Here is an 8700-nt window from a genome sequence, read left to right on the forward strand (position 1 = left end):
ATATAATATAGATTACAGTAAGGACTTGTTCGACTAAAATCAAACAAAAATAAGCAACAGAATAAAAATAAAAACAAGTTTAATTAATGTATTTGGTTATTCGTTGCATTTTGACTTACATATAAATAGTTATAACTTCTGAATAAATAATGTTTTCACATGTTGGCTGGAGCAGATTATGAAATATATATATATATATATATATATATATATATATATATATATATATATATATATATATATATATATATATATCTTGTCTTTACAATCTTCATCAAACCGCTTAACGACCAAACATTGAATCGAAATGCCCTGGCGCTTAATGCATTTTTTTCTCATGCTCTGCCTGGTAATGTGTAAAATGTGTCAAACTGAAATGATGCTATTAATTGCAATGAAACAATTAGATTGGCTAATGCCATATGTGGCGATAAAACACGTCTTTATCTTTGACAGAGTAGGACCATGTCGCAATAACGCAATAACTCGCCCGCAGATGAATCTTGCAGTTTGGATGCGTGTGTGTCCTGTATCGCATGAAGTGTCACAAACCGTTATTAAGGCAAAAGGAAATGATGGACAGGACATGTGAAGATAGCGACAGTTGCTACAGAGCCGTTTTGGTTTTTGTGTACTTTGCCAGAATATGTGCAGATTTGAAACGCTTTGGACTTTAAAATGCATTTTCCCATTCTGCACAATTCGTATTTAGAAATTAAAGTATGCATGCGGTGTGAGATTGCACATATATACAATGCATTTAGAAACCATAGGCTGCAGGTGCGCTAAAACACCTGATCGGTTTTTTTTTTGTAATGTGTGTAACATCCGCAAATGATTACTATTCACAATTATTGTACTTTTCACAGGTTATTATGCATTAGTGGTTGTAGGACTTTTGATTCCTGTCTTATACAACAGTTTTAACACTTTCTCAACGTGTTCCCTGTGTATGTGTGTGTCTGCCTCGAGTTAGAGATCTGTCTCGGCTGGTAATTAGGATATCACACTTAAAACTGTGGCAATGGATTTTTGTAACTTTATTTTCATTTTTTTAAAAATATATATACTTACAGTGTTTTGGGGGAAACAAACTTGACCTTTTCATTAAGAAAGGGAACAGTATCGCCAGGGATTATTACAACATCCAGGTTATAATCATTACAATAGATGCATTTGAAAGAAACAGGGACCAGTAATGCATATCGTACAAATTGGTTTACATACAAACTGCACTGTAAAAACCACTACAATCGATGTACAAAAACACACATTCTTTAATTTAAATTAGAAAGGGTTGTGCTCCTTCCTGCAAAATATACATATGTACACATGCGCTTCGCACCGTATAGGAGGACGTCTTTCTGCGGTAAAGGACAGTGCAAGCTCAAAGCACGTTTCTTCCCTGTCCAGCAGTCTTTAAAGATCATGCGTTTAAAGGGAACGCCGTGTCCTCGCCGATGTCCAGGTCTTGATCCGAATCGTCCGAGATCTCGGACTCCGCTTCTCCCTGGGACAGTGGGGACGCGGAGCGGAGCGAATGGCCGGGCGCTGTGTCCGCGCTGCTCTGCTGTGAGGGCAGGCCCAGCTCCTGGCTCTCCGGGTGATCTCCCTCCACTTCTCGTTTGCTGCCTTGCGGGTTTTCCTGGAAATAACGGCACAATATTGTCAGCAAAAGCTTTTGGAGGAATTGCAAAACAACGCATTTATTTTGATGTGATTTATGATCAATAACTGGTTAATAACTTAGTTCGGAGAAATACAAGACTTTCACGGGATTTATTTGAAATGTAAATCGTTAACATACACGCACGATTATTATACAACAAAGTGTGTAGATATTGTATCTGCACTGGGATCTTTTCTCCTAGCTCTGCACAACCTAGTCCAGAAAAGCGTTTTTTAAAGGCTGCTCTGCATCACTAGGTCAATTTCAATCTCCAGCATGACTTTTTACCTTTTCACTGAGCTTTTGAACCCGTTTGTCGCTGTATTTTTGGAGGACATACCTGTTTGAGACGCCGCCACTTCGCCCTGCGATTCTGAAACCACGTCTTCACCTGGAAATCAACCAGAGTCCCGATCAGTACAGACAGGGCGATTGCAATGGCATTAAAGCGTATATTTAAGTTGAAAACACACAATTCACTTAATTCACACATCATTATATGAGTTTACTGCAAACAAGGTATAGGCGATCTGTTATTTTCTTCCTTCCTTCCTTTTTCCTTTTCTTGTTCCTCTTCTTTGTCTTATGTTATTATTATTATTATTATTATTATTATTATTATTATTATTATTATTATTAAGATAACACATATACATGTTATCTCATCATTTCCACAACGTTTCCTGCTAATTATTTAATTCCTCTAAAATACACCGCACAGTTGAAGAGAAAGCAAAAAAAAAAAAAAAACGTTGTCCATTTTAATTTGTATTTTAATAGGCACCAATTGACATATTTCTTGATTCGCTTAGTCTGTCTATAAAATGTATTATTCTTATTATTGTAACAATTCAGTAATAACCCTGCCTGAAAAAACACCCATCAAAAAACAAAAGACACATGAACAACCCAGGCTTTAAATGCATCACATTCAGATTTGACTGGGGTGGTCTGATGTGCTAGTACCTGTCTCTCGCTCAGCTGTAACATCTTGGCCAGCCTCTTTCGTTCTGGGGGCGACAGATACTTCTGCGTCTCAAACTTCTTCTCCAGCTCGATGGTCTGGTCGTTGGAGAAGCGCACCTGCCCGCCTTTGCGCTTGTGCAGAGGCCTCTGGATGAAGGGGGTCCACAGGAGCGGTTTGCCTTCAAAGATAATGCATGCAGCAGTCCATCAATAACAGATCCACCAACACAAAGTCACACACAGCGGCTTTAACACGATTCCTGCAAATACCGCATTCAAAAATCAATAAAGCACACGGTTTGAAGCATTAGCTCCAGGGAAGTACATTTATAATAAATATAGCCTGGTTTCGCACTGTTATCACCAACGACATGCACAGAAAAAAAAGAAAGAAGTGAAACAGAACTATAGTGGAAACTGCGCCTATTATTTTTGGTGCTCAATGTAGCATTATAATGGTTTTAGATATGTAAATAAGCAGAGCAGTACAGAGAATTGAGCTCAGATGCAACCTAGCGTCACTTGAGGTTTCTGGAGACCGCAGAGAGCCACCAGCGCTATGGCAAAATTTCCGTCAATATGTTTCCTGTTGGTGTATCTTGTAAGTGCCTGAAGCATCCGTCTTCTCCTTTATTAAAATCTCTTTAGGAAGCTGCGATTTACTTTTTTTTTTTTCCTGAGTCATTTTAAATAGACACAAACTTGTATAGAGGTTTGCGTTTCACACAAGTTGTCCACCTAAAGCAGACACTCAATGCATGCACGGTCTTATTGTATGATTTGCTCTTTCATTAGGATGAGAAAGTGACATGTTTTCCTCTCTCTTTCCCCCCCCGTCCTACAAGCAAAAACGGCATACCACAAAATACAATTTCAAAACAAACCAAAAATGATAAAACATAAAATGCATGTATTTATTAACTCGTGTATTGCTGGTATAGGCTAATTAAATCAGATGTATTGATCTGAAGTACAGAATAAAAACTGATAGAGCAACATGTTTTTTTTAGACGTTTTTTTTCTTTGTTTTTCACTTGCGTCAGTGTATTTCGTTTGCTTTGGGGGGGGGGGGGTTAAAAAATAGGAAGCAACTAGTTATTTTAGCTGCCATAAAGTCACATCCCACACAGGGGAAATGAACAATATCAGAACAACGGATCCCGGCTATCAGAAGCCGAGTGTTTCCTGAATATGTCTGTATTGAGGATGTCGATAAAATAATCAGCACCGTGCACGACTCCCGGGGAAGAGCCTGCCGGGGGGGGGCAGGAAAGCATTGAGCAGCTTCTGAAACCAGATTTACTCCTATCGAGAGCTCAAGGTTTCCTGTATGAACGGAAAGGGGTCAGGCTTGCTGAACACGGGCTGGTAACCCCAGACCGACATGCCTTCCCAACACAGCAGTGAATGGCCGTGTGTCCATCACTGGGCCGGGCTGCTGGGCACACATCAAGGCCCGGGCACAGATCTAATCTCTATCACATCGGCATTGTCATTTCTTTTTAGTTTGTTCAAGACACATATAAGGATGTTCAGGCTATATAAAGGGGTGACATGTATATTAGTTTGATCGCATTTGTAGTAATTGATTAATTGAGTGAAGATATGGTCCTATAGTCTACTGTTATAACGAATGTGTTCAAGTTAACATACATGTGTTTGTTCAAAGACAACACTTTAACTTCAACTTAAACAAAACTGTGTTGTCCTTGAACAAACACAGAATGAGTACATTTTCCCCTTAACAATGGTCAATGCGCAGTTAATGTAGTGGCCTAAAAATGAGAGTATATTATTATTATTATTATTATTATTATTATTATTATAAACATATAATGTACACTTAACAGAAATATATAGAAAGCTTGTTTATTGATTAGTTTAAATGTAATCACAAGATTACACTATGCACAGAAGATGTTATGTTGAATGTACAGGAATGTCAACTATTGAAGAAGGATGTCGGTCTGCAAATTAGTTTAGAAATAATACGTTGATGAAAGTGTGTAGGCCTATATGTGCTTGTTCTTAAATTGTTTAATGCGATTATTGTCATGCCTTCCTGTGTCAGAGGTGTATACTACTGGACCATTCGTAGTCAGTCGGGACATTTCGGAATATTGTCAAGACCAATGCAACCAAACTACCAGGTCTATATATATATATATATATATATATATATATATATATATATTAAAACCCTAATGCAAACTACACATTCCCGAACACAACGGCCGTCCTGTGTTAAAACCGCACATGCCATACATTTTTTAAAACCATACAGATGAACTTTAAATCCGGAAATGTGAGGTTTTAAACTTTTCACCTCATCAAAGCGTCAATTGAGTGAAACCCTTACCACTGTGTTACTTTACAAAAATGTCTCCGTACGTGCATGTGTGTGTGACAGTAAGGCTACATTAGTCCCTTGCACATGTTTCACTAAGTTCGTGTTTGTATTATTGCAAAGTCCGGGAAAGATCGAGCACTGATATATATGTGCATGCACTGTGTATAGTCTCGTATATTATCCATAAGCAGAGCGAAAACAATGATGTCCATATCACAACAATTGCACAACAATGATCAGATCAGATACGGAGATATTGATCTGTACTCACCCAGCGGGTCGTGGCGGATCAGGGCGTGGGTGTAGTCCCCCACGGCGCGGTGGAAAGGGTACAGGGAGCCGGGGAAAGCGCCGGTGCCATACGGGCCGGACAGCGCGGCGTGGTGCGTAAAGGCTGGATGGATAGGCGTCGGCTCGTATATAGGAGTCCTGTAGGGAGACACCAGACTGGTGAAGGACGAATTGGCGGACGGCAGGGTCGCAGTCGGACCCATTGTGCTGGAGGTCGGGGTCCCACTCCTACCCAGGATGTCCTCGATGTAGAAGGGAGTGGGGTGCACCGGCTGCACCGGGGTGGGTGCGTAAAGAGGAACACTGACGCTCAGAGCCGAGGACGCGGGGTGTTGGTATTGCATTTTGCTTCCCAGTGCCCAAGAAAGTTTTTTTTTTTCCTTTTTTAAATCAAAGTCCTGCTTTCGCTGCAGTCTATTCCGGTGCGGTGCGTCTTGAGGGGTGAAGGTTTAAAAAGTCCTTCTCTAGCCATCGGTCACCTCTCGCTGATTGGCAGCTCTGTCGCCGGTCTAGTCGATATCTAAGTATCGGGAGTGGGAGGGGATTAGGGGGGACGTCAGTTTCCTGCAGGTGGACGTGCTCTCTGATTGGCTTGGGTCATGTGTACTTGACAAGTTTACTATAGTACCACAGTGAACCACCCCCTGGCGCTCAGAGCAGCCTTATAGGACAGAAACACATATAGGCAGATGGTAACGGTTTCACTAAACTCATCCATCCTGTAATCACCTAAAAGGCTTCAATTTCAAATGTTTGGACATTGTTTCAAATGTTCCTAGAAAGAATAAAAAAAAAGCTTAAAATATGTTTTTAAAATGGATGTACGCAGAATTATACTTATTTTATATTTGTTTAGTTATTGAAATGCATATGCGCGTTTCTATGCAGTTTTTCTTTATGACAGATTTCGATAATTACGTCTGTGGTTGCCTGTTTGTTTGAAAATGGCGTTACAGACATTATCAGGACCATCACAGAGGGTAGCTGGTAGTTCTCACCTCCTGATTAAATCGGAGGTGGGTGTTTAAACATGTACTACACGTGTATCAATACAATAGACAGGATTAACTGGGGGTCATGGGGCAAATCAAACGTTTTCAAAGCAAAGGACACATTGTAATTTAAATATACAAAGGCAGAATTCTACTTTCACAAATAAATCAATATACTATAATACAGCAATCACAATAAAAACATAAAATCACATGTTAATACCGGAATGATAAACTATTTCACGTACATGTGTGTTTATCACATGCTCTGAAGTTTACAGACCGGTTTCCTTAATGGGTTTGTCTGCGCTGAACCATCAGTATCATTTGGCTGAAACATTTCGTTTGACTAGGCTCTGGAATACACTCACAAAGATAAATCACTTAGTATTTTGATTTACTTATAACAATTAAAACAATGACTTGTATATTACTACGAATGACTATTATTTACTTTATGTATTTTAATTAGTGGACATGTACTTGGATGTAGTTGTTCTTTCAGGATTGCTTAAAATAGTAACTGGAATCCCTGAATTTCCTACCAGCTGAAAATTAATATGACTTGTGCATTGTTGTTTATTGAACATAAGTAATAGATTTACTTAAATGTTACATTACATTGTACATTACTAGAATTACTTGTAGAAGTATTTTTAATAGTTGTTAGTAATTTTATAAAGTAATTTAAGAACGAACAAGTATTTGTTAGTGTGTGTCGTTTAAGCAAGAATATTTTCTTTCTGGTGATATTTTATATATATTTAAATACTGTGATACAGGTCATATCATTATATTATGTAGGGCTATATTAGTACAATCAGATATAGCTTAATGGCAACTACATCAACAGCAATGAAAGCAACGGCTACACAATAAATAAACAACAGAACCACATCAATACATGATATTATTTTTTTCTCCCCAAAAGACTGACCTTTAATTCCATGTGAGAATGCAACTATTTATTTTCCATTTTATGATTTGTACCTCTTGGGCTGTTTTGATCTGGTGTTTCTCAACCACTCTACTTTTCTCTATCGGTTGTTGTAATTAACTAAGTAACACGTTAATTTGCGTCCAAGTTCATTATGTTTGCTTGGGGATTTGCATGTTATCAGTCGCTAATACAGTGCACAGTTAAGCACAGCCGGGACATCTTCTGGGAAAATTGGCATATTCGCTCCAGTCAATTAAGTGGGTTGGTCAAGTTAACTACTGTATATTGTCTTAACAATTGTGTTTCCCGTTATTGGTTCTAGATAGTCGCCTGATTAATCCAATTTTCTTTTCCTTTTTATCAGTTTACTCATATTGATTAATTATACACTGATAAAATGCGCATTTAAACGGAAGTAATAACCACTTTATTTGAGTTCAACACCCTGTGATTACCACACGAAGACACATATGCAAATATGTAATATGTGGTCTAGAGTTGGAATCATTATTTTTTTGTGTGCATACTATTTGTCAAATAATATACTCTTATTACTTTAGATGAAATACAATTATTAATACAAGTAACCGTAATTTCCTTTCAATGATTCAACATGTTTGTTTTTTGCAGTGTGACATATTTTTTGTGGTATATGGATGTTTGTTTCTTTTTTGTGATGTATTACTTAAACTTTTTTATATGATATATATTTTATGCTATATGATATATCCACAGTGGTGTATGATTTATATTTTGTGTGCTATGTTATATCCACTTTGGTACCCAATACGTATTTTCTGCTATGATATATCCACTTTCGTATATGTTTGATATTTTCTGCTATATGATATATCCACTTTGGTTAATAATACATTTAATTTGTTATTTTTTAATTGAACGGAATCTCATAGTCTGACCTAATTATAGGTCCAATCATGACACGAACACGTCAACTCGTAGGTAATTCAATCGACGAACCGATAACAGGACAGTCCCAAGGCTACATATGTTATTATAACCAATTTGTATTAATTGTATTTGTCCCAATTACCCCTAGGACTTTGATCAGTATTGTCATGTGCTCTTGAACGTTAGCAAATAGTCATAAGTAATCGCTTTTAATGATTATTATAATGACAATAAGCTTACATTTTACTGTACAATAAGGTAAATACAATGACAGGAGCCTATATCGGAGGCACAACAAAGGAATTGATTAGTCCTCCGAGGCGAGAGGTTGATAGCACCCTTATCAGCAGCTATAACATTAGAGAGTTATCGCATAGATAGCCTATGCACTTCGATTTTCTATGGTCACCATGATAAAGTTCACTTTCCAGTTCTTCTCAAGGAGATACAAGGACCTATAGGAAACTATATATGTTGATACACAGAAGACACTACATAGATTTGCATGCAAGACAATCAGTAGATGACTAATATTTGGAATTGGCAAATCATTACAGTTAATCGATCAGACTGCACTCTTGGC

At 37.9% G+C, this 8700-nt stretch overlaps 1 protein-coding gene across 1 annotated transcript; it reads right to left on the reverse strand.

Annotated features, from left to right (window-relative positions):
- Positions 1-1021: 1021 nt before the first annotated feature.
- hhex (hematopoietically expressed homeobox) lies at positions 1022-5784 on the reverse strand. The gene is made up of 4 exons (XM_066693497.1): positions 5257-5784; positions 2636-2814; positions 2010-2060; positions 1022-1645 (listed from the first exon to the last, which is right to left on the reverse strand). Exons 1-4 carry the CDS (start codon positions 5618-5620, stop codon positions 1427-1429), a joined length of 813 nt encoding a protein of 270 aa, XP_066549594.1. The 5' UTR covers positions 5621-5784; the 3' UTR covers positions 1022-1426.
- Between the last annotated feature and the right edge of the window lie 2916 nt (positions 5785-8700).

Source organism: Amia ocellicauda, chromosome 20 (assembly GCF_036373705.1).
Source record: "Amia ocellicauda isolate fAmiCal2 chromosome 20, fAmiCal2.hap1, whole genome shotgun sequence".
Classification (NCBI taxonomy): domain Eukaryota; kingdom Metazoa; phylum Chordata; class Actinopteri; order Amiiformes; family Amiidae; genus Amia; species Amia ocellicauda.

Excerpts from the sequence above, each read along its gene's own strand:
- hhex (XM_066693497.1), bottom strand. The coding sequence starts at position 5,620 with ATGCAATACCAACACCCCGCGTCCTCGGCTCTGAGCGTCAGTGTTCCT. Across the intron at positions 2,815-5,256 it reads GATCCGCCACGACCCGCTGG|GCAAACCGCTCCTGTGGACC; the intron begins GTGAGTACAGAT and ends TTATCTTTGAAG. Across the intron at positions 2,061-2,635 it reads TACAGCTGAGCGAGAGACAG|GTGAAGACGTGGTTTCAGAA; the intron begins GTACTAGCACAT and ends GTTGATTTCCAG.